Genomic DNA, 26,918 nt, shown 5'->3' on the forward strand with positions numbered 1-26,918 from the left:
TTTGGGTTCGGGGTCAAGTTCGGGTCCCGAAATCGAACTTTTTTGTGAAGGTCTAGGTATCCGCTCAACTCTATTCCCTATATCTAGGCCTGACAACCACACAAGGTATTGAAGCGCAGATCACACAATTCACTGATTACACTATTGACAGCAAAAATGTGGATAGATTATGGGGGAAAATTTTTTTTTTTCTGTATTATAACTTTTTCCTTATATCTGGGCCTGACAACCACACAAGGTATTGAAGCGCAGATCACACAATTCATGGATTACACCGTTGACAGCAAAAATGTGGATTATGGGAAAAAAAAAATTGTTTTCACTAATATCCTTCCTATTTCTGCCTCTGACACACAGAAGGTATTAATGCACAGATGTCACAAGTCACGGCAGACACCTTTCTATATAGCAAAATAATCGCTATTTGGAAAAATATATAAAAATAATAATTTAGTACAACTTTTCACAATTAAATTGCTGCCACCACACACTAGTCTTTTGGGTCTTTGAAACATTTTAGAAATTGAATAAATTGTGATCACAAACTCTCTATACCAGTGATGGCTAACCTTGGCACTCCAGCTGTGGTGAAACTACGACTCCCAGCATGCTCTATTTATTTCTATAGAGTTCTGGAAGCATCCAAGCAATGGGGGCATCTTGGGAGTTGTAGTTTTACCACAGCTGGAGTGCCAAGGTTAGCCATCACTGCTCTATACTATCTGTCCCTTCCTAAGCGCAGCTCTCCCTAACTCTCAATGAGCCGAACCCGTGTCATCGGGTGCCAATCACTGTATTGCCAGCAGCCAACATGGCCACTGGCATTACAGTGATGGCAGTACTTACCTGTGCGCTAATTGGCTGCTTAGCAGCCGCTAAAGGAGACTCGAGTATGCCAATCGAGCACATGTGGTACTCAGCCGAGTACTGCCATGTGTCGAGCATAGCGATGCTCGAGCCGAACAGGTATTTGGCCGAGCATGCTCGCTCATCGCTAATAATAATCTTTACGTTATGGTGCCATGTATCTGAATGTAAAAATCGTCTTGAAACAGAAAATAATTACATTTCAGAACACACACTAATAGTTTGATCAAAAATCCCTTGCATACATTGGAGTATGCAGAATCATTAAGACATTCTTTGACATCATCAGTACCCATATTGTGATTGATCGAAGTATATAAACTTACAACATCAAAAGGATGCTAAAAAAGCACATTCAAGCGATTGTAGATCATGTATTCTATTCAAAAGCTTGGTTGGAATTCTTGGCCATGACCTGGGGAGGTTTCATGCATTCACAAGATTTTGCTAACTGATTTTTATGATTTTACTTTTGGGATGTTGGGATGACCATTATGGTGAACTAAGTGGCAATAGTAGTCATGATTGTAACTGATGGTGCTGTGCTCCGCTGTTCCCCTGCTTACCGCCGCGGTCCCGGGTGCCGTGTTGAGTGGTGATCTGTGGCCAGTGCTTCCCATTCACCGCTGCAGTCCTGGGCTCTGTCTGTGTAGGTACTGTTGTTCAGGGAACCGTTTCACAGTTTCCTCTCAGCCCTGGCCAAAGCATACTTGCTGCTTGTTTCCTGCAGCACTTCCTTAAGGGCCGGCGCATCATTTTCTGGGCTTTATGAGTTAGGTCATGTGACCTCGCTGACCAATCCTAGCCCTCCTGTGCGTATATAAGTAGCTCAGCCCCCTTCCCAGATGCCTCAGTGTCATGGTCATGTTCCTGACTTGTACCTGTATTTCTGGACTCTGCTACCTGTTAGAGCCCTATCTGCTTGCCTCGACTCTCCTGTTTCATACCTGGATTGCTTCACCTGTACTTGTGCTGCCTGCCCTGACATTTTGCCTGTCTGACTATGCCTCTGCCTCATCATTTGGTCCTGCACCTTTGATACCTTTCTCAGGTACCTCCTGGTCTGCCTGGACCAGCTGCCTTGTGTGCCTATCGTCCTCAAGAGGTAGCGACCTGGTGTCCCCACCATCAAGGGTACTGTGAATATCCAGGGGTTCACTTAGACAACTCACTTAGAGGAGTTAGGACACGTGGCACAATTGGTTTACACCTGCTGGTTTGTCACAATGATATAGTGAGATCTTTGGTCATTCACATGAAGATTAACAAAACATATCTTTTTGAGGTACCGGTATTGGTACCGGTATTGGTGACAGGAGTCCGACGAATGTGACACGTGGGTTGTTTCCCTTGACACCTTTTTATGGGTATCCTTATGACAATGTTTATGGGCATAATACTAGAGATCTTAGGGATCCATGGGTGAGGGGCCAGAATTGCACAAATGCTGTTTTTGACCCTATCGACCCCAGGGCACTCCGGATTAGGGGGTTAACCAGACCTGGTGTGTCCCTGATTGAAACCCTTTAGTAGGGAGTAGTGCCTAGTTGTATCCTTATTGTAGGTGCTTTTTTTATATAGCACTATATTATCATACCTTCTAGTAGAAATAATAAAGGAATGGCACAACATACAGACAAGAATAGATGCTCCATGGGTAATGCATGTAGCTATCAAAACAGACATGTCAGGAGTGGTGGAAGGTCCTTTTTAAGTTCCCACTTAGAGCAATTAGGATGTTTTTTGTTTTGTTTAAATATGGTTTCCTAGTAATGCGCTTTGCTTTACATGCATGGACTCGCCCATAGTGAGTGAGGGCAAGTGATGTATGCGCATGTGAGAAACATTACGCATGGGCGCATGTGCAGTAGTTGATTCTCCCAGCATTACCTATCTTGATGATACGCAGGCGCACTACGATTTCTTGAACGCTGTTTTTGTGTGTCTGAATATTGGTGAGTATATCCATGTTATGCCAAAACTATTTATTTTAATGAATCACACAGGTGCACACTATTATGATTATTGACACAATCATGACTCCTCCTGAGGACGCAGAACGGCGAAACGTACGTCGGGGAGATCCAGAGCCTCATTCTTTGACCCCTCTTGACTGGTTTTACATTTTCATCTGACGGTCAGTAGCTTTAGAATTTAGCTTCACTAATTAGCACTTTGTCCACCGCCTTGGTGTCAGTCTCTTTTATATAGCTAAATGGGTGTTTGCTACTAGTATACAGATTCTAGTACACCCCAGATACAATTCTTAATAGAGTCCACCATTGTGCAGTGTTTTAGACCCAGATGATCCCTTTCTATGAGAATAGTCACATTATATGAACCGGCTCTGTAGTTATTAGTTACTTTCACTTTCATGGCTTGGTACAACTTTTACGAAATATTGTTATAAAGTTTTGTAATCATGTTCATTCTGATTTTCTAATAAAGACTATATAAATTTTAAGATTATATGGGTTTCATTGTACTCATTTGTTAAGGGTGTTTACAATCATGTATATCATTTTTGTATTTTATATTTTGTGTTTGGCACATATACACAACACCAGATATGATCAAATAATTTATCCTGAATAATAATTTTGTACTTTTCCATTGATTTAAAATTATGTTATGACACTATATTTAAATGTAAGAAGCAGTTGTAGTCACTGCTTGACAAAGACTGCATTTAGCAGTTGAAATGTTGCATTTGGTGAAATAAAGGGATCCGTTTTTTCCTGCATTCGGGAGTGCTGCCTCTTCGCTTTTTGGGGATCTACTGTCCGAGATTCTGAGGATTTAGCACCTGGACTTTACATTGGAGTACTGATTATATATATATATATATATATATATATATATATATTTTTTTTTTTTTTTTTTATTTTTTTTGAGGGATAAGCTCTTGTTTTTGGGGTCATTCTCACAATTATCTTCAGGACACCAGGTTCAAGGTCCAAACAATGTATTTATTGTGGCACCCCAGCAAAAATAGAACAAAACAATAATAAATAAACATCTTGACCGCCTGGGCTCTACCTAAACACAGTCATCCCTGACTCACCTAAAGTACCGTTCACACACTGTCATCACATGAGGCTTTTCCAGCCAATAGTCCAGCTCACTTCCAGGCTGTAACAAGTCAGTCACGTACCTTTGGGGGTATGCGGTCTAGTAGTCCTGCCGGCTCTGACTTTGTGACCCTTCTTCCCAGGCATCATGGCGTCCCCCAACGTCCCGGCTAGCACCTAGCCCCGTGGCCCCTCAGCCAGCCCGGCTGAGACCAGACTTACAGAGCCTCCAGCAGGACTCTGCTGCACAAAGAATCTTTCCCTTGACTGACAGTCTGGGCTGGGCTCTTATCCCAGACTGATTGTGACACCTGGTGCTGCCTCAGAATTGATGACTGACAGGGAAGACATGGAAACTTCTACCATGGATCTCCCCTAGCAGCCATGATCCTCGTCACTACCTCACTATATATATTTATTTATTTTTAAGTTTTTTTTTGTTGTTGAGGATTTGCTCTGGTAGACAGGGTATGTGGACGCAGTACAGAGGCAAATTACCAGTTCTTAAAGGGAACCTGTCACCGGGATTTTGTGTAAAGAGCTGAGGACATGGGTTGCTAGATGACCGCTAGCACATCCGCAATACCCAGTCCCCATAGCTCTCTGTGCTTTTATTGTGTAAAAAAAAAAAGATTTGATAGAGATGCAAATTAATCTGAGATGAGTCCTGTAACTGAGATGAGTCAGGGACAGGACTCATCTCAGGTTAATTTTCATATGTATCAAATAGGTTATTTGCACAATAAAAGCACACAGAGCTTTGGGGACTGGGTATTGCGGATTTGCTAGCGGCCATCCAGCAACCCATGTCCTCAGCTCTATACACAAAATCCCAGTGACAGGTTCCCTTTAAATCAAACTTCCATGTTTATTCACACATAAAGCAAAAACAAAACGTGACTTTGCAGTCTTGGTGTTAGTTCACACAGAATGGAAAGTCCACATAGCAAAAAATCACCTTGTTAGCAGTTCTGCCTCTAGCAGTCCATAGCAGACTTTTAGGGGGCCCATTTCCCTTACAGACGGGTCTCAGCCCTCCAGCACGGCACAAGCCTCAGATCCCAGCACACACACCTCCTGAGCTCCACTGTCAGAATGAGGTAATCCTCCCTCACCTGGCAGTGCTGGCTGGTTTTTAGGCCTGGCAAAACCCGGCCTGGAACATGGGGAGTAGTCACCCACTCAGCACTTTGACTACTCCCAGTAAGAGCCGTCCAGGATCATATATATATATATATATATATATATATATATATATATACAGCCATACTAAGTAATAAGGTGTCAAACAGCAACTGCTGCTGACACATAAAAACATACTCTTACGTCTCTTACTCCACCGAGGCCAGGATCCTCGGTGACACTACTTATCATCCACGATGATTCCTTGTACCTTCTTACAATAGATATATGTTGGTAAGGCTGATTAGTCAGCCTGTATTTGTGGGAGGGGCGGAGGCTCTTCATATACGAGCCACAGCCTCACTCATAGGCATGTGTTTTCAGGTTCACAGCTGCCGCTGGGTGTCATTAGCAAACTAGCTTCTCTGGTGGTAGGATTCTTTCTTGGCAGCATGAAACTCGTTATTTTGCTCTCTGCTACCATAGCATGCACACGCCATACTACGTAAGTAGGTTGGGCCGGGGCCGTCTCTCCTGGCCAGTCTGAACCGACTTCGCTAGCGAACGGCGGCTTTGCCTCAGAATCTGCTACCTCAGGTTTGCTCGTTGGGGCTAAATGCTTCTATTTCTTTTAAACTTTGTTTGTTGGTAATAGGAGTTAGTTCCTATAAATCTTACACGTTTTACTTTGCTTTTTTCATCTCGTATGAAAAGTTACTTCAGCCGGTTTTCTGTAAAGTAAGAGTTACCCGGGCTGCATGTGACGTCATGTTTGGAGATCGGACGCAGCTGTTATTGTTTAGGCCTCTTGCTGTAGCTGTTCCTTGCCACGTGACTCCCCCCTCCCCCCGCTACCACCATCTTTAGACTTCACGTATTTCACTGCTTCATGTACTTAAAAACCCTGCCACACTTTTATGCTTTGCTGCTATCCTGAGCTGCATTCACACTTTCAGCTTTTATTTCATGTCTTATGCTGCATCCGCACGTCCTTACTGTCCAGCACTTTCCTACTCTTGGTTCGTATTCACTCAGATTGGTCTCATATTCAAGCTGCGTTCACCTGTTGGCTGTTACATCTCATTCCGTACCCATCCGACAGCCGGATCCGTATTACATGCCTGTTATTACATGCTGTATATTCGGCTTACAGCCATAGCTGCTACTGTTACTCCGTTTTTATGCTCTGGACGCACCACCCTGGTGTTCCCACCTTGCTCCACTCACAACCAGAGCTGCGTTCATGCGCTGACTGGTATACCATGTTTGCTCTGCTCACTATGAGAGCTGTGTTTACATATCCACTGTCACATGTTCATACTAGGCTTGTTTCAGAGCTGCATTCACATTCACTGTTACATCATGTTTATACTCCACTCACATTTAGAGCTGCTATTCTTCCAATTTCATTTTTGGCCACACCCAGAGGTGTATTCACACTACGCTGTCAAATCATTTTTGCACTCCACCCACGGCCAGAGTTGCATTCATATGTCTATCGGTACATCATGTTTGCTCTACTCGCACACAGAGCTGCGTTCACACGTCCAATGCTACTACAGGTTCTTTCCAGGCCCATTTCAAGAATTGGATTCACGTCGCTGTTACATCTGTTATCCTCCGTTCACAACCAGAGTTGCCGTTATACCAAATTTTATGCTCTTCTTATACCCAGAGTTGTGTTCACACTTCTACTGCTACACCAAATCGTATACCCCACTCCCCAAAGCCACTTTCCATGTATGCTGTCACATCAAGTTAATATTCCGTTCACATCAAAAGCTGCGTCCTCATATCTGCTTTTACATCTTGTCCTATATTCCATTCACTACTAGAGCTGCATTCACGTGTCTGCTTTCGCATCACGTTCAATACTCTGCTCACTTTCAGATTGCATTTATACGTCTGCTTTATACCATGATTTTCATGTGCTACCCATACTCAGAGCTGCACCCATACCATGTTTTTTTCCTACCACTCCCATCCAAAGCTGCATTCACCCATTTGTTTGTTACATCATTTGTTGTACTCTGCTCCCACTCAAAGCTGCATTCTCCTGTTCATTGCTACGTCATGATTTTACTCACTAATCTCACCGGGGCAGTCTGCACCCACTGCTCTAGTACCTCTCTCCTGACAAACATAACTGCGTTCTTTTCAGACTTACGTTCCCTTCCTCGGTGGTCTGTTACATTCCATAGGCCTACTTTTCTGTTTAATCCTGGTTCTTATTCACTCAGACTGGTCTCCTTTTACTTCTGGTTCATATTTACTCAGATTGGTCTCCTGTCCCAGTTCACCAAACAGCTCCTCAGCCGAGGTCAGTGGGCCAGTAAGTTTCCTGCTATGTTATCACAAGCTGTTCATTTGTTTGACACAATAAGAGACTTCTCTTAGCAAACTTGCAATGCCTCAGGCTCTTGTTTTTCTCCCATCTGTTTCAATTTCATGTTTACGTTTTCTAGCCAATCCAATCATTCAAGTCGCTGCATATCCCATCAGGTCCGGCTTACGTTTTAATTACTTATCATCATCGCAACGTCATCCCTCTGGCTTCGGGGCCCATGACTGATCCGGCCTTATGGCTCCGGGGCCCCATGACCGTTTTTAACATTTTGGTTGTTAGGGGTACGACATGGTTGTAGGCTGGTTAGTGTCCTAGGTTTGCTGTTGGAGGGGGTCATGGTCATGCGAGTCACCAAGGCTTTCTGGTGCTGCATAAGTGGTTTATTTAAAAAATAAATAAAAAGAAAAATCATAAGAGGCTGGCACGAGTGGCCCTTCGCTTATAGGACCTCACGATTGGCACCGACACTTGTAGTTTGCATGGCCATCTGATACTTGTTCCGCCATAAGAGACTCATACTCATGGCTCCTTGCCTAAGAGACTCATACTCATGGCTCCTTGCCTAAGAGACTCATACTCATGGCTCCTCCCCTAAGAGACTCATACTCATGGCTCCTCCCCTAAAAGACTCATACTCATGGCTCCTCCCCTAAGAGACTCGTACTCATGGCTCCTCCCCTAAGAGACTCGTACTCATGGCTCCTCCCGTAAGAGACTCACACGAGTGGCTGTTCGCTTATAGAACCTCCCGACTGGCATCGTCATTCATAGTTTGCACAGTCATCTGATACTTGTTCCGCCATAAGGGACTCGCACGCATGGCTCCTGCCATAAGGGGCTCGCTGGAGTGTCTCTTAGCTTAGAGGATTTCACAATTGTCATCAACATTGGTAGGTAATATGGCCATCTGACACTATTTTCCATGGCACACCTTTCAGGAGTTTTCTTTTGTTCATTTATATTTTACAGATTAGCACTTGCGGTTCATTTCAGCCTCATTTCATTAACAAGCTTTACCACATGTCTTTGTCTTTCTAGGTTATCGAGTCTGGTTGCTTACTAAACCAGTTGGGTTAAGCCCTAATCTTTTCTCTAGCCGTCCTTAATTCTTAACGTTCGCATCCCGCCGGTCCCATGGGCCCCTGGTGGTTGCTTCGGCCCCATGGCTTCAGGGGTCTGACCAATGGTTGACTGTCCACCTGTACAGCTATGCTTTTGGTTTTGAATGACTCACATCTTTACCTCCTTGCCAGCTCATGTTATTTAGGTTTCATTTAGTTAGTGTCAGTTATTATCTCCATATCTCACGTTTCCCTTCGTCTTTTTAGGTCATGCAGTTGAACTCATGTAAGGGGTCACCTTCCAGATAACCCAGTTTTATTTTGGGTATTGTTTGCCACATCGGTCAGGCTCATGGTTTCATTTTACCTACACCTTATTCAGGTCACTAATTATAGTTATAATTCTTAAAGAAAACTCGGCCCCATGGCTTTGAGGGCCCGATGACAGCTTCGGCCCCATGGCTTTTAGTAAACCTCTGAGCACTAACAGCGGTTGAAGCGGGGGCAGTAAGAAAATAAAAATAGTAATCTGGACTGATCTGCAGTACTACTTTGTATTACTGTACATAATAGTCCGAAATTGAGGTGACAGATTCCCTTTGATAAGTATAGTGCTAAACTAATTCCACTTGTGTCACCTTGTTACTTATTTTTATACTTGCACTCTAAACCCAATATACCATATATATAGTGTGTTCATGAAAATAGGCTATAAGGCTATCCATAGCACACATGGCATAGGTTAGAATTTAATTCTGCCTTGTTACATCATTAAAACTTTTGAAAGCTGTGTGGTAGCTACTTTCACATTAATATTTTTTGCTGGATCTGGCAGGGTTCAGCAACGATGCTTCAAAGATCCGGTTGTACTATCTTTAACATAGCAAGGACGGAACCATCATAGCAAGGACGGATACGTTTTCTATTGTGTCAGAGAAAATGGATCCATCCCCATTGACTTGCATTACGGGTCATGACGGATCAGTCTTGCTCCACATCCCATGGTGGAAAGAAAACTGCAGTATGCTGCGGCTTGCTCTCCAGTATGGGAATGCAACCAAACATAACAGAATGCATTTTGAAGCGTTCTGTTAAATTACGTTTTGTTCCCATTGACAATAAATGGGGACAAAACTGAATCGTTTTTTTTTTTCCCGCTATTGAGACCCTATGACAGATCCCAATACCGGAAAATAGAAACTCTGGTGTTAAAGTAGCCTTAGGCTACTTGCACACTTGCGTTCGGGGCTCCGCTTGTGAGTGCCGTTTAAAGGCTTTCACAAGCGGCCCCGAACGCATCCGTCCAGCCCTAATGCATTCTGAGTGGATGCGGATCCTCTCAGAATGCATCAATCTGGCAGCGTTTGGAACGCTGCTTTCGGGTGTCCGCCTGGCTGTGCGGAGGCAAACGGATCCGTCCAGACTTACAATGGAAGTCAATGGGGGCGGATCCGTTTGAAGGTGACACAATATGGTGCAATTTTCAAACGGATCCCCCTTTGACTTTCAATGTAAAGTCTGGACGGATCCGTCTGCGGCTACTTTCACACTTAGAATTTATTTTACAATATAATGCAGACGGATCCGTTCTGAATGTATCCATCGTCTGCATTATATGAGCGGATCCATCTCAGACGGATCCGCTCTGAACGCAAGTGTGAAAGTAGCCTTAGTCGGTTATGTGCATATTTATATGGGGAGTGAAAGAGAGCGAAATACAGCAAATTAAATTTCAGGATATTAGGTTTTTCATTGACCTTTTTAAATCCAGGGATATGGTCCTAGGAGGTAGTTTATCTGGTGTAAGGTAGAACTGGCTTAGTTGTCCATAACAAAAAGATTTCTGCTTTCATTTTCCAAAGGATCTGTCCAAAATGAAAGGTGGAATCCGATTGCTTGCTATGGGCAACTAATCTAGTCCTACTTTACACCAGTTTGATAAATGCCCCCCTAGTTTTGATGTTAGGTTACCTTCTGAGTCATCCTTTTTGTGCTGTAGTAAAGCTTTTATTTTCTTTATACGTGAGAAGTCTTTTCTGTTTCTCATTTTCCTTTAGAAATATATTATAGTATTATGTTGTACATGAGCTATCGCAGAAACTGTGTTTGTCATGTTCAATATATAACCTGGGTATTTTTGCCAAAATCAAACAATGTTGGAATTTACATTACACAAATTACAAACCGGATTCCAAAAAAGTTGGGACACTAAACAAATTGTGAATAAAAACTGAATGCAATGATGTGGAGATGGCAAATGTCAATATTTTATTTGTAATAGAACGTAGATGACAGATCAAACGTTTAATCCAAGTAAATGTATCATTTTAAAGGAAAAATAAGTTGATTCAAATTTTCACGGTGTCAACAAATCCCCAAAAAGTTGGGACAAGTAGCAATAAGAGGCTGGAAAAAGTAAATTTGAGCATAACGAAGAGCTGGAAGACCAATTAACACTAATTAGGTCAATTGGCAACACGATTGGGTATAAAAAGAGCTTCTCAGAGTGGCAGTGTCTCTCAGAAGCCAAGATGGGTAGAGGATCACCAATTCCCACAATGTTGCGCAGAAAGATAGTGGAGCAATATCAGAAAGGTGTTACCCAGCGAAAAATTGCAAAGACTTTGCATCTATCATCATCAACTGTGCATAACATCATCCGAAGATTCAGAGAATCTGGAACAATCTCTGTGCATAAGTGTCAAGGCCGTAAAACCATACTGGATGCCCGTGATCTCCGGGCCCTTAAACGACACTGCACCACAAACAGGAATGCTACTGTAAAGGAAATCACAGAATGGGCTCAGGAATACTTCCAGAAACCATTGTCAGTGAACACAATCCACTGGGCCATCCGCCGTTGCCAGCTGAAACTCTACAGTGCAAAGAAGAAGCCATTTCTAAGCAAGATCCACAAGCTCAGACGTTTTCACTGGGCCAGGGATCATTTAAAATGGAGTGTGGCAAAATGGAAGACTGTTCTGTGGTCAGACGAGTCACGATTCAAAGTTCTTTTTGGAAATCTGGGACGCCATGTCATCCGGACCAAAGAGGATAAGGACAACCCAAGTTGTTATCAACGCTCAGTTCAGAAGCCTGCATCTCTGATGGTATAGGGTTGCATGAGTGCATGTGGCATGGGCAGCTTGCATGTCTGGAAAGCACCATCAATGCAGAAAAATATATTCAGGTTCTAGAACAACATATGCTCCCATCCAGACGTCATCTCTTTCAGGGAAGACCCTGCATTTTTTAACAAGCTAATGCCAGACCACATTCTGCAACAATCACAACATCATGGCTGTGTAGGAGAAGGATCTGGGTACTGAAATGGCCAGTCTGCAGTCCAGATCTTTCACCTATAGAGAACATTTGTCGCATCATAAAGAGGAAGGTGCAACAAAGAAGGCCCAAGACGATTGAACAGTTAGAGGCCTGTATTAGACAAGAATGGGAGAGCATTCCTATTTCTAACACTTGAGAAACTGGTCTCCTCGGTCCCCAGACGTCTGTTGAGTGTTGTAAGAAGAAGGAGAGATGCCACACAGTGGTGAAAATGGCCTTGTCCCAACTTTTTGGGGATTTGTTGACACCATGAAATTCTGATTCAACATATTTTTCCCTTAAAATGGTAAAATGATATTTTCTCAGTTTAAACTTTTGTTCCATGATTTATGTTCTATTCTGAATAAAATATTAGAAGTTGGCACCTCCACATCATTGCATTCAGTTTTTATTCATGATTTGTATAGTGTCCCAACTTTTTTGGAATCCGGTTTGTAATTATATTTATAAAGAGGTCACAGCGCATTGAGATGAATCAATATATAGCCTATCTGAAACCACAACTGTATTGCTTGATTAACTTACTGTATAATGCATCTTAACTTATATATTTTTCTTTCCATCATGTATTTTTAGCTGCATGCCCCGTTTTATGCAGTGGCAATGGGCAATACTCAAAGGGCACCTGCATCTGCTACAGTGGCTGGAAAGGAGCAGAATGTGATGTTCCCAGCAGTCAATGCATAGATCCTACATGCAGCACCCATGGATCTTGCATAGAAGGAAACTGTGTATGTTCTGCAGGATTTAAAGGAGACATTTGTGAAGAAGGTACATCTTGGAAATATATGTTAAAACTGCTAAGAGATAAATTAACACCTGCTTGGTCTTAATTAGTGATGAGCGGACCAATGGATCCTCTGGTTCAAAGGGTTTGGTTCGGGTACTGAACTTGACCCAAACCTGATTGCAAACACCGAACTCCATTGAAGTCAATGGGGACCAGAAATTTGGTGCTGAAAAATGGCTGTAAAAAAAGTCATAGAAAGGGCTAGAGAGCAGCAAAAGGAACAAAAATCTGGGGTAAGAGCAGTAAAACTGCCCTGCAAACAAATGTGGATAGGGAAATGACTTAAAATTACATAAAAAGTAGGAAGTTGGGGAAGCTGCGTACGTGGCGGTGTAGGTGGAAGAGGCAGAGGAGGAAGCCAACACTGTTGTTGATTATTTATTTTTATTTGTCTGTTAATTTTGTATGTGATGTATAGCCTTTTTTGGGGTTGTGGTTGGTATACTTCTCTACTCTGGCAAAATAACAAATCATAATATTGAGCCAGGAGGTAGAGGTCCGAGTAGAGGAGGTGGCCGTGATGGTGCAGACGAAAGAGGAGGAAGAAGTAGCCAACAATTTTTATTTTTTATTGTTTTTTATTATATATTTTATTCAAACTTTTTTTTTTGTATTTTTTGTTTTGTGGATGCTCCAAAACATTGGCAAATGGCAAAGAGAACACACAAACTGCTCTGGAGTATAACAATGGCTGGATGCAGCCGGTATACGTCTCTAATCTGCCCAAGGTACTGACAAGTCCTGTCGGATCCATGCCTGGTTCATTTTAATGAACGTGAGCTTGTCCACATTAGCTGTCCATGATCACCCAAACACCCGCCCACCCCCCGCCATACTAAACAGCAGGCCAGCACCTCCAAGGTGTAAAGGGCAAGCTCAGGCTATGTTCCCAATTTGGAGACTCCAAAGTTAAATGGGGCATACCCATTAGTCAGTACATGCAGATATGTGCACTAGTGTTGGTCGAGCACCAAAATGCTCGGGTGCTCGAGTAGAACACCTCGGGATGCTCGGGTGTAGTGATGGACGAACCTCATCCAAGACGGTTCGCAAACGCGATAAAATGTTTACGAACCGCAAGTTCACGGAGGGCCCCATTCACTATAATAGAAGGCAAACCTGAAAAACCTTCAGGTCAGATTTGCAGGCACCAAATACTTACTAGAAGTGCACAAATAGTCCCACAATATGAACAGTGACATACTAGAGGGGAATCAATGACAAAAATTTCCACAAAAATATGTATTTTAATCATGGGACATTTTTATGCATCTTAAAAGGAAATTCTAAAAAATGTGCCCTGCTGGAGCGTAGAAATTTTTTATTTTAGGCCAAGGGAGTATGGGCCCTAAAAATTTGGCATTTGTCTGACATAAAAGAACAAGTGATTATGTAGCTCGAGGATGAGGTACATTATGTGGTCAATGGATAAAAATTATACTGTGTACTGGAGTACAGGTCCCAAACATTAGGCATTTACCGTACAGAAAAAAAAAGTGATTATGTGGCTGGAGGTATATTAGACGTTCATTGGATAACAATTTTACTACAGGCTAGTGGAGTACAGGTCCCAAACATTAGGCATTCACTGGACAGAAAAGAACAAGTGATTATGCGACTGAAGGTACATTAGGCGGTCACCGTATAACAATTTTACTGTTGGCCAGTTAGATTACAGGTCCAAAAGATTATGCATTCACCGGACAGAAAAGATCAAGTATTTATGTGGCTGGAGGTATTTTAGACGGTCATTGGATATCAATTATACTGCGGGCAAGTACAAACCGGATTCCCAAAAAGTTGGGACACTATACAAATCGTGAATAAATACTGAATGCAATGATGTGGAGGTGCCAACTTCTAATATTTTATTCAGAATAGAACATAAATCACGGAACAAAAGTTTAAACTGAGAAAATGTACCATTTTAAGGGAAAAATATGTTGAATCAGAATTTCATGGTGTCAACAAATCCCCAAAAAGTTGGGACAAGGCCATTTTCACCACTGTGTGGCATCTCCCCTTCTTACAACACTCAACAGACGTCTGGGGACCGAGGAGACCAGTTTCTCAAGTGTTAGAAATAGGAATGCTCTCCCATTCTTGTCTAATACAGGCCTCTAACTGTTCAATCGTCTTGGGCCTTCTTTGTTGCACCTTCCTCTTTATGATGCGACAAATGTTCTCTATAGGTGAAAGATCTGGACTGCAGACTGGCCATTTCAGAACCCGGATCCTTCTCCTATGCAGCCATGATGTTGTGATTGATGCAGAATGTGGTCTGGCATTATCTTGCTGAAAAAATGCACGGTCTTCCCTGAAAGAGATGACGTCTGGATGGGAGCATATGTTGTTCTAGAACCTGAATATATTTTTCTGCATTGATGGTGCCTTTCCAGACATGCAAGCTGCCCATGCCACATGCACTCATGCAACCCCATACCATCAGAGATGTAGGCTTCCGAACTGAGCGTTGATAACAACTTGGGTTGTCCTTGTCCTCTTTGGTCCGGATGACATGGCGTCCCAGATTTCCAAAAAGAACTTTGAATCGTGACTCGTCTGACCACAGAACAGTCTTCCATTTTGCCACACTCCATTTTAAATGATCCCTGGCCCAGTGAAAACGCCTGAGCTTGTGGATCTTGCTTAGAAATGGCTTCTTCTTTGCACTGTAGAGTTTCAGCTGGCGACGGCGGATGGCACGGTGGATTGTGTTCACTGACAATGGTTTCTGGAAGTATTCCTGAGCCCATTCTGTGATTTCCTTTACAGTAGCATTCCTGTTTGTGGTGCAGTGTCATTTAAAGGCCCGGAGATCACGGGCATCCAGTATGGTTTTACGGCCTTGACCCTTACGCACAGAGATTGTTCCAGATTCTCTGAATCTTCGGATGATGTTATGCACAGTTGATGATGATAGATGCAAAGTCTTTGCAATTTTTCGCTGGGTAACACCTTTCTGATATTGCTCCACTATCTTTCTGCGCAACATTGTGGGAATTGGTGATCCTTTACCCATCTTGGCTTCTGAGAGACACTGCCACTCTGAGAAGTTCATTTATACCCAATCATGTTGCCAATTGACCTAATTAGTGTTAATTGGTCTTCCAGCTCTTCAATATGCTCAAATTTACTTTTTCCAGCCTCTTATTGCTACTTGTCCCAACGTATTTTTCCTTTAAAATGATACATTTACTCAGATTAAATGTTTGATCTGTCATCTACCTTCTATTACAAATAAAATATTGACATTTGCCACCTCCACATCATTGCATTCAGTTTTTATTCACGATTTGTATAGTGTCCCAACTTTTGGGGAATCCGGTTTGTAGATCACAGGCCCCAAATATTAGGCATTCACCAGACAGAAAAGATTAAGTGATTATGTGGCTGGAGGTATATTAGACGGTCATTGGATAACAATTTTATTGTAGGTCAGTACAAATGCATGTCAAATACATGTCAAATACATATGTTTTAAAAGAACAAAAAATATAAAATTGGATTAAAAACATGGCTAACAAAATACCCCCCCCCCCTCTTGAATAAACCCCAAATGAGAATAGGTGAATTTCGATAACACATGGTCGTCACAGGTGTTGCATTCCTCAGAAGCCCCAACAATTAGGCATTCACCTTACAAAAAAAGATAAAGTGATTATGTGGCTGGAGGTATATTAGACGGTCTTTGGATAACAATTTTACTGCAGGTCAGTGGAGTACAGGCCCCAAACTTTAGGCATTCACCGGACAGAAAATTCCTTTTATGTCGCTGTATTTACATAAGACAGGGACCATTCTTTGTTCTGGGTGGTGGCGAATATGCATTGGCTGACATGAGGAAATTCAATTAACCGTAGTCATCACAGGTGTTGAATTCCTCCGAGATCCATGCCTCATTCATTTTTATAAATGTGAGGTAGTTAACACTGTCGTGAGCTAGGCGAGTGCACTTATTGGTCACGACCCCCCATGCTGTGCTGAATGTCCTTTCGGACAGGACACTCGACGAGGGACAAGCCAAGAGTTCCATGGCAAATTATGCCAGCTCTGACCGCAGATCAAGCCTGCACACCCAGTAGTCCAGGGGTTCCTCGCTTCTCATAGCTTCCACATTGGCCGGTAACCCGATGTAGTCGGACACCTGTTGGTCTAGGCATTCCCTGAGAATGCAGCATCTCTCACAGCAAGGCCTGGACATGCTGCATTCTGACAGCTCTCTATCACAGAGGTAACAAGTCCGCCATTTTGTGTTTAAAAAAAAAATTATAGAGAAAAGATAATAATGCACTTAATAAAATAGAGGCAAGCATTATGAAGGTGCCACTCCCTCAAGCATATACCACATAAACAGAAAAATCACAGAAAAAAACAAAGATAAAAACGTCCTGTACAATATGATAGATAAATGTGCCGATGTCCCTGGCCCTATTGATTAAAAATATTAAATTACAGAAAAAAGATAATAATGCACTTAATAAAAAAAATGCAATCATTATATATGGACCAAGTTCTCACTCTGATGTGCTAAAATCCTGAGAAACTTAGCCAATATATTTTGATCAAAACACATCTGTGCCCGCCTACCAAGCGCCAAGGTGGTCTCAGGTCAGGCGAGTCCTACGCTAAACCTACCTAATCCGCTGGGCTTCTATGTTCAGGAGCACAGACCCCACACATATGGTGTGATGCTCCTCCATGTGCATCAAGCAGCTGTTGGGAGCAGAAGGGTGGAGGGCGGCTGTTGATGGGTTGGTTGCAAGAATGATCTCATATCCGAATTGAGCAACACATCTTCAAACCACCCTCTTCTTGCAGGTGCGGTAGGATTGGTTCCCGCACCTGTTTCACTGTGGGTGGAATTTCCTCTGCCAGAATGCAGCATCTCTTTCAGCAAGGGTTGGAAATGCTGAATTCTGACAGCCTTCTGTGATGCTGGTAACATGTCTGCCATTTTGTGTTTTTACCGGCGGTCTAAATACATTGCCATCCGGTACTGGTCCTTGCCCTTTATGCTTTTTATACGGGGGTCCCTCTTGAAACATTAGAGCATGAAGGCCCTCATTTGCACTAAATTGGAAGCGGTGGAGCTCCCTGGCTCCTGTTCCTGCTCATCGCCCAGGAGAATGTTGTCCTTGGTCTCCTCCCCCCTAGCCATGGACAACACCAGGGATCCGCTAAAAGCTTAAAGCCTGCTCTTCTTGCTCCTCCTCCTACCTCCAGCCACCATTCTCCTCTGACTCCTCTTCAGACTCCTGCTGACTAGTCTCAGATGGAGTAGCCCCCCTGGGAATTCATTCAGCATTCCAACGTCCTCATCTTCCACTTCTTGCTCCTCCATGGCTTGATCAATGACACAACGCAATACACGCTCCAGAAAAAAGACATGAGGTACGATGTCACTGATGGTGCCCTGGCCGCGACTGACCAGTTTAATGATCTCATCAAATGGCCGCAGAAGTCTGCATGTGTCGCGCATGAGCAGCCACTAGCGCGGTGAAAAGAAACCAAGCTCCCCAAAACCTGTCCTGCCGCAGAGTTCGTACAGGTTGTCGTTAATGGCACGTTGCTGCTGGAGCAGCCTATCAAGCACATACAAGGTGGAGTTCCAGCGCATCAGGCTGTCACAAATCAGATGTCTGACCGGCAGGTGGTGTCGCCGCTGAACTTCAGCAATTCGAACCATGGCCGTGTAAGATCTTTTAAAATGGCCAGAGATTTTCCTGGCCTGCCGTAGATGGTCCAGACGTCCTGAACCCCGGGGTATTTGGCAACAAATCACGACTAAGTTTAGGATGTGTCCCATACATGGCATGTGTGTAATTTCAGCATGCTCAGCAGATTGGCACCGTTGTCACGCACCACTTTACCAACTGTCAAATTGAGCGGGGTTAGCCACTGATCGGCCTGTGACTGCAGACCTGAAAGCAGTGCAGGACAGTTATGGCTCTTGGTTTCCAGGCACAACAGCCGCAGCATGGCAAAGTCTCACCTGGCACGTTGAAAAGGTTCTGGGGAACTTGAGGGCTGCAGTCCACCAGTTTATATGGCAGTAGTTGGCGGGCTAGCAGTTCCGTCAAGCCAGCGGTCAGCCATTGGGCAAGAGGGTTATCCGGCGTCATCAACTTTTTATGTTTGAACATTTGGGCCACAGAAGCCTGCCTTTTGCCAGATGAACGCGACAACAGAATGGTAAAAGGTTGAATGTAGGACAAATGGGATGAGAGAGGAGCAGAGGCAGGACGTGGAGGGCCGAGAGTGTTGCTTTGTGGGCTCTGACGGTAATGCTCCCACTGATGATGGGAGGTCAGGTGTTGTCACGGAAGGTGTACAGAAAACTAGAAGACACAAAATGAAGATCCGACTGACTGGATCCAAAACTAAGGAACAAAAGGGAGAGCCCTGCATCAGACCTGGCTCTCTCCCTAACTGCTCAGCCTATGTGAAAATCCCAATGGTAGATGATCGCATATCCTCGTACCTCGACTGTATAACACCTGAACACCCTATAATAGTGAGGGGACACGACCACCGGCTCCCTACACTTGATACGGAGGGAGTCAGGGTCACCTGGGATCCAGCAAACAGGAAAACACAAATGAACGAACTAAACTTATCTGTAGAAGACTCACTAGTAGGATCAGCATGCAACACTCCAGGAAGTAATATAAACCGCAAAGTGATGCAGTATGGGGAGGGATTTAAAGGGATGCAATCAGTGCAACGACATGACAGCTGAGAGAGGCTAATGAAAGCAAAACAAAAGGAACCTCAAGGAGGAGGTTCTGAAGGACGTCTGTCAGAGCTTCTCAGATGTCTGGTGGTGAAAGGTGTGCAGTGTTCATTTTAGGACATGGTCAGATATCATGGTCAAGTATCAAAATAATGCCAATGTGACACCTGACCCTGACTTATGCTCTTCATAGGTCAGGGTCAAAGTGAGAATGAGTTATAGATATACTATGTATTTGTATGATAATCACACAACCAAAGTACGTCTATTGCGGAGCTTATACAGGGAGTGCAGAATTATTAGGCAAGTTGTATTTTTGAGGATTCATTTTATTATTGAACAACAACCATGTTCTCCATGAACCCAAAAAACTCATTAATATCAAAGCTGAATATTTTTGGAAGTAGTTTGTTTTTAGTTTTAGCTATTTTAGGGGGATATCTGTGTGTGCAGGTGACTATTACTGTGCATAATTATTAGGCAACTTAACAAAAAACAAATATATACCTATTTCAATTATTTATTTTTACCAGTGAAACCAATATAACATCTCAACATTCACAAATATACATTTCTGACATTCAAAAACAAAACAAAAACAAATCAGTGACCAATATAGCCACCTTTCTTTGCAAGGACACTCAAAAGCCTGCCATCCATGTATTCTGTCAGTGTTTTGATCTGTTCACCATCAACATTGCGTGCAGCAGCAACCACAGCCTCCCAGACACTGTTCAGAGAGGTGGACTGTTTTCCCTCCTTGTAAATCTCACATTTGATGATGGACCACAGGTTCTCAATGGGGTTCAGATCAGGTGAACAAGGAGGCCATGTCATTAGATTTTCTTCTTTTATACCCTTTCTTGCCAGCCACGCTGTGGAGTACTTGTACGCGTGTGATGGAGCATTGTCCTGCATGAAAATCATGTTTTTCTTGAAGGATGCAGACTTCTTCCTGTACCACTGCTTGAAGAAGGTGTCTTCTAGAAACTGGCAGTAGGACTGGGAGTTGAGCTTGACTCCATCCTCAACCCGAAAAGGCCCCACAAGCTCATCTTTGATGATACCAGCCCAAACCAGTACTCCACCTCCACCTTGCTGGCGTCTGAGTCGGACTGGAGCTCTCTGCCCTTTACCAATCCAGCCATCTGGCCCATCAAGACTCACTCTCATTTCATCAGTCCATAAAACCTTAGAAAAATCAGTCTTGAGATATTTCTTGGCCCAGTCTTGACGTTTCAGCTTGTGTGTCTTGTTCAGTGGTGGTCGTCTTTCAGCCTTTCTTACCTTGGCCATGTCTCTAAGTATTGCACACCTTGTGCTTTTGGGCACTCCAGTGATGTTGCAGCTCTGAAATATGGCCAAACTGGTGGCAAGTGGCATCTTGGCAGCTGCACGCTTGACTTTTCTTAGTTCATGGGCAGTTATTTTGCGCCTTGGTTTTTCCACACGCTTCTTGCGACCCTGTTGACTATTTTGAATGAAACGTTTGATTGTTCGATGAGCACGCTTCAAAGCTTTGCAATTTTAAGAGTGCTGCATCCCTCTGCAAGATATCTCACTATTTTTGACTTTTCTGAGCCTGTCAAGTCCTTCTTTTGACCCATTTTGCCAAAGGAAAGGAAGTTGCCTAATAATTATGCACACCTGATATAGGGTGTTGATGTCATTAGACCACACCCCTCCTCATTACAGAGATGCACATCACCTAATATGCTTAATTGGTAGTAGGCTTTCGAGCCTATACAGCTTGGAGTAAGACAACATGCATAAAGAGGATGATGTGGTCAAAATACTCATTTGCCTAATAATTCTGCACGTAGTGTAGCTCTGTGCCTAAAATGCTATAAGCTAACACATTACAGTGGTATATGAGCACATAGCTGATATCTCAGGGGTAAAGCAATTGGCTCATACCCAGTGTTTCTATGTTCAAAACCTCTTTAATCCTCTAATTTTTTTTACATTTTATTAAGCCCTAGATAAGAGGCAAATTTTAAATGATGTGTGATGCTGATATCTTATTTCCTTCACTTGTCAGGGTCAGAAAGGATTTTAGGTTTACTGTGTGTTTTGGTATACTACATCTCATAGATCAAAAAAATCACCACATTTGGTGTCTAAAGTTATAGCTCAGTGGTAAGACACTTGCGTTGCATGTAGTGTTCATGGTTTCAAAACCACTTTCAGGCTATTAATATTTTATATTTTATTGAGCTCTAGATCAGAAACAAATTCAAGTGGTGTGTGATGTAAGTAGTCCATTTTTATTTTATTAAGAGTACATGGGCAGCACTATAGTAAAGGGGTCACTAATTGATGGTATCTTCATCTATTTCCAGGTGACTGAGTTTTTGTTGTTGTCTTGAAACAGTCACTGTACAATATAATAATATATTCTTATTTCTTAGGAAGGAATCTAATTATCAAATCTGTAAATCACTTTATTGCAATTATTTGTCGGCATCCACCCAAACATAAGCTGCAAAGATATGACCACTAGGGGTCTCACTAGCAAATACAAGCAGGAGGAAGTTTGGGCGTGTTCTGGAATAACTGGTGAGGAGACTTGCCAGATTCACTGCCTCTTCACAGATCTGAAAACCAAATTATCTTACTGTAAGTCTGCTCTCCCTCCGCTATCTTACATGGCTTCATTGATTCACCTCTCTCAAGTGTGTATGTAGTTCCATATTAGCTAGAATCACTGTATTTCTGTGACCCCTGAAAAAGTTGATTAGTCACTGTATACAGAGCTATGTCCTGGTTTATACATATCTACTGTATATGTGTGTATTATACACACAGCGTGCTACAGCTTCACCACACTGAGATTTGCTCAGAAAGCTGATATACATATTACTGCTTTATCCACAGACACAATATATGATCATACAGATCGCAGTACTATGTGATAGCTTCTAAGTACAGAAAAACCTTGTGGTAATGTCCCTATGTGGTAATGTTATAGCTTGGAGGTTACATGATTGGCTTTGCATGTAGATATCCCATGTTGAAGTCCCCAGAAAGACTTTTTTCTTTAATAGCATATACTATAATAAATAATATGTCATTAACAAGTAGGATACCATGTATGTACATGTATGTCGCTGGGAACATGGTCACAAATCCCAGCGTCGTACAGGTACAACACTTCTTCCTGCTTGTATTTGCTGGGAGAGCTGGAACATGCCTAACCACAGTGGACTAGTAAGACCCCTAGTGGTCATATCTTTGCAGCTTATGTTTGGGTGGATGCCGACAAATAATCGCAATAAAGTGATTTATAGATTTGATAATTAGACTCCTTCCTAAGAAACAAGAAAACATTATTATGTTCTATAGTGACTGTTTCAAGACAACAAAAAACAAAAATAAACTCACCTGGATATAGATGAAGATACCGTAAATTAGTGTCCCCTTTACTATAGTGCTGCCCATGTACTCTTAAAATAAAAATGGACTACTTGCATCACACACCACTTGAATTTGTCTCTGATCTAGAGCTCAAAAAAAAATATAAAACATTAATAGCCTGAAAGTGGTTTTGAACCCATGAACACTACATGCAAAGCAAGTGTCTTAGCTATAGTTTTAGACCCCAAATGTGGTGTTTTTTTTGTTTTGTTTTTTTTTTTGTTTTTTTTATCTATGACATGTAGTATACCCAAAAACACAGTAAACCTAAAATCCTTTGTGACCCTGACAAGTGAAAGTCAGATATCGGCGTCACAATTTGCCTCTTATCTAGGGCTTAATAAAATGTAAAAACATTTTTAGAGGCTGAAAACACAGAGAGCCTGGACATGGGGGCAACAGCTTTACCACTCATATAACACTGTAATGTGTTAACTTGCAGCATTTTAGGCACAGATCTATAAACTCGTCAATAACCATACTTTGGTTGTGTGATTTAGCATACAAATACATAGTATATCTATAACTCATTCACACTTTGACCCTGACCTATGAAGAGCAGAAGTCAAACTCGTATGCCAGTGTCAGGTGTCACATTTGCATTATTCTGATACTTGACTATATCTGACTATGTCCAAAAATGAACACTGTACAGGTGCCTTCTTAAGGTGGTCATCCCCAGTTTAGTGTTAGGCTTACCGCAACTTATGCATTGACAGCACAGGCTGCAGATGGCAACACTATTGTCAGCAGCTGACACATTAAAAAAAGCCCACACTGCAGAGCCATGTGCCTGCATCCTGGGAGCGCCAGATTTTACCGTGCATGGTGGATGGCTCCCTCCAGATGCATTTGCAGTCTACTTTTTGCCTCCTGTGCACAGCGAATTCTGCCTGCTGCCCCTCTTTATACCCCCTATCTGCTGCTCTGTCTTTACCTCTGAACTGCCCTTCTCTCTTGTGGGCACCCACGTGACATCCATCGACACCTCATCATCGACACCTTCACCACCACTGACATTGGAGATCTCGGAGAAGGCAGCAACAGCGGGGAACTCCATCTTTGGGCTGATCTAGGTACTGTTGTCCTCTTCCTGATTTGATGTCAAGAATGGCTGTGCTTCGGTAAAGTCTGGGAATGGATGGGAAAATAATTCCTCTTACTCGAGTGGAGGGGCTATGGTGGTGGTGGTATTTTTTTTTATTTTTTTTGCACACAGCAGAGAGTGAAGAGTGTGCAGATACATAGGATAAGGAGGGTGCAGAAGGGTAAGGCTGAGTGATCTACTCAATCAACTCTGGTGCGTCCTTTGACGTAACCGCAATCGCGAACGAGCAAAGATGACCACCAGACGAACCGCAAGGCTATCTCTACTCGGATGCTCTACAGAGCACCCGAGCACAATGAAATTCAATGAGAGAACCAGAGCATTAAACCCGGCACCCCAATGTTCTGAAGAGTGGAGGGTGTCTGGTTCACAGTAAAAGGTCAGAAATTTATGGAAACACCACTGAAATGGTTCGGGAACAGCATGGGGAGGATGTCTGGATACATCTTGGACTCCCAGGTCGCTGCTGGGACTGATGTTGTCTGAGTAGTATGCCTGTTAGCGGTTTTTCTTGGCAGGTTTATGATGGTTATACTATGAGGCTTCAGACCTCCAACCCGTGAATATTTTCCCTGTGCAACGAATATCCCCTTTGCTTCTGATCAGAGAGATAAGACAGCCCAGACTCAACATAGGTTGTCAATATCTGAAATCTTTATTCTACCAGCACATAGTTTATAGGGTTTGTTGGGGGTGGGAACATAGTGTCCTTCCAGATTCAATTGGACCAATCCTCCTAGAACTCAGCAGGCGTTTGGGAATCATGTGTTTGTCAATATACAGTTGAAACTTTGCTAAACAATGCTGACATCTGCTATATATAATACATGAAAGGGTTATTTTACATTGAACAGGTTTCTCTCTCCATGCTAACAAGTTAAATAGGAAATCACACGTTACTGTCAATGTATGCGAGGTGAGATGTTAAATAGCCTTTTGGTCAGGAAGGCTGCTATTGTGTCCCGGACTGGCAGAGGATGTAAGATATGTTAATGCGAGGTACTGTATTTCCATAAGAGATGAGGCTTGTATAATATATGTGTCTAATCTGTAATGTATCAAAAGTAAGATTATGAAAATCCCTTTCAATGCCACTTTTACAGACAAAGTAATACTCACCAAACCAAAGATAAAATTGATTTTTAGAGGAAAAATTGTTAGGAAACATTCTTTCATATATATTTACTTGTATATAAAGTGCAAGTGCTGCCAAAAAATGCAAGGAAGAGGCACTCCGATACAACCTGTATATCACATAAAGAAGGGCATCCTATACACCCTTAAAAAATTGGGATTGATGTCCTGCTGGTGACCCTTAAAACTATTTGAGCAAGGGCCTGCTGATCTGATCATCTAAAAAACATTAGGGGTGAGGGTCTGCTGCTGAGCTGACCCTCTAAAACATTAGGGGCGATGGCCTTCTGGTGACACTCTAAAACATTATGGGCGAGGGCCTGCTGGTGAATACAGTGTATTCAATACACCATAAAAGCCTTTATGTTAAACTGCTTTCCTATGGTGGAGTAAAGAGGTCAGGGGCAATCCAGGCATTGTTCATTTTTTTAAGTGTCGACGGTCAGCATTTTCTGTTGACAGGTGGATGTGCTTGTCAGTTTATTATTCCGCCAGCAGCACTACATACACGCTCTGACAAAACCCTGGTGGCGGGGCAGGCCAGCACCTCCAAGGCATAGAGCGCCAGTTCGTGCCACATGTCCAGCTTGGACACCAAATATTTGTAAGGCACAGAGGGATCACAGAGGGATCACTGAGGACACTGAAATGGTCTGCTCCGCACTCTTTCACCATCTTCCAAACTTTTTCTCTTTTTTTTTGTTTAATTGGTAAATTCCTTGGTGTACCTATGATAAAAATTACAGGCCTCTCATCTTTTTAAGTGGGAGAACTTGCACAATTGGTGGCTGACTAAATACTTTTTCCCCCACTGTATTAGGGTGCTTTGATGCCATTTAGCGGATCATGCTGGTGGTGATGAGTTTGCTAGTGTTCACGCCCCTGCTTGTTTTGGTATGGCACGGGTTGCAAATGACAATTCTTTTATCGTCTGCACTTTCCTCAAAAAAGCGCCAGACCGCGAAACACCTACCCCTTGGCAAGGGAGATTGCCGCAATGGTGGTGCTTCGGGGAACAGTTGCAGGCCTGTTTGGTTTGGCCTGCCTTTTGCCACCACAATGCCTCTTCCAGCCTGTTGTGGTGCTGCGGATCCCTCCCCCTCTGTACTGCTGTCCTTGTTCGGCTTGCCACCTTCCCAAGTTGGGTTAGTGACTTCATTGACCACCACCTCCTCACTCTGGTTATCCTCCTAACTTGTTGACTTAACAACAACCTCAGTTATTGACAACTGTTTCTCATCCTCATCATCCACCTCATGAAACACTAATTTCCATTCCCCACCGTCATCTTTTTGGACTGTGGATGCTCAAGAGGTTGGGAATCATTGCACAATATCTCCTCATGTCCCTCTTCAAGAGGCCCAAATCAAGGAATGGCAATGAAAGGAGCTCCTCGGAATATCCGAGCGTGGGATCACTTGTTTTCCAAAACTCTTCATGGTGGGAGGAAGGAGTATAAGGGTGAGGATTCTGTTGTCCAGACTCTTGGCTACTGAGACTGGACTTTGTGGAAGACAGGGTGGTGCTTAACTGACTGGAAGTATTATCTGCTGCAATCTAACCGACCACCTGGTCGCACTTCAAGAGTGGTGTCCTGCGCCATATATATATATATATATAAATACTGTTTTTAGCCATAATATATTTACATATATTATTATATGTGGCAAGAAAGATTGTTAAAGTGGCACTGCACACTGATTTCCTCTTGTGAAACAGGTGGTCACAAAATGAGCAGCAGAGATGTGTAAATTAGCAGCCTAGCGGTGCTCCACTGTATAAATTGGGTATGAAACAGTGGTGTATAGCTTTAAGAAAAAGTTAAGAATGTCCAGTGGCACTCACAATTAGTTGCGGTTCTTCTTTATTGTATATTCCAAATGAGGATAAAGAACACAGACGGCAGCGGGCGGACACGTA

The 26,918-nt window shown here is 42.9% G+C and overlaps 1 protein-coding gene across 1 annotated transcript in view; it reads left to right on the plus strand.

The window, feature by feature from the left end:
• Positions 1 to 26,918, plus strand: part of TENM2 (teneurin transmembrane protein 2) — a 3,034,822-nt gene that overhangs the window by 2,070,498 nt on the left and 937,406 nt on the right. Inside the window, exon 10 of the mRNA XM_044277356.1 lies at positions 12,390 to 12,584. Coding sequence (XP_044133291.1) covers positions 12,390 to 12,584 — 195 coding nt within the window. The remainder of the gene's footprint in view (positions 1 to 12,389; positions 12,585 to 26,918) is intronic.

The sequence above is a fragment of the Bufo gargarizans genome, chromosome 2 (genome assembly GCF_014858855.1).
Source record: "Bufo gargarizans isolate SCDJY-AF-19 chromosome 2, ASM1485885v1, whole genome shotgun sequence".
In the NCBI taxonomy this organism is placed as follows: Eukaryota; Metazoa; Chordata; class Amphibia; order Anura; family Bufonidae; genus Bufo; species Bufo gargarizans.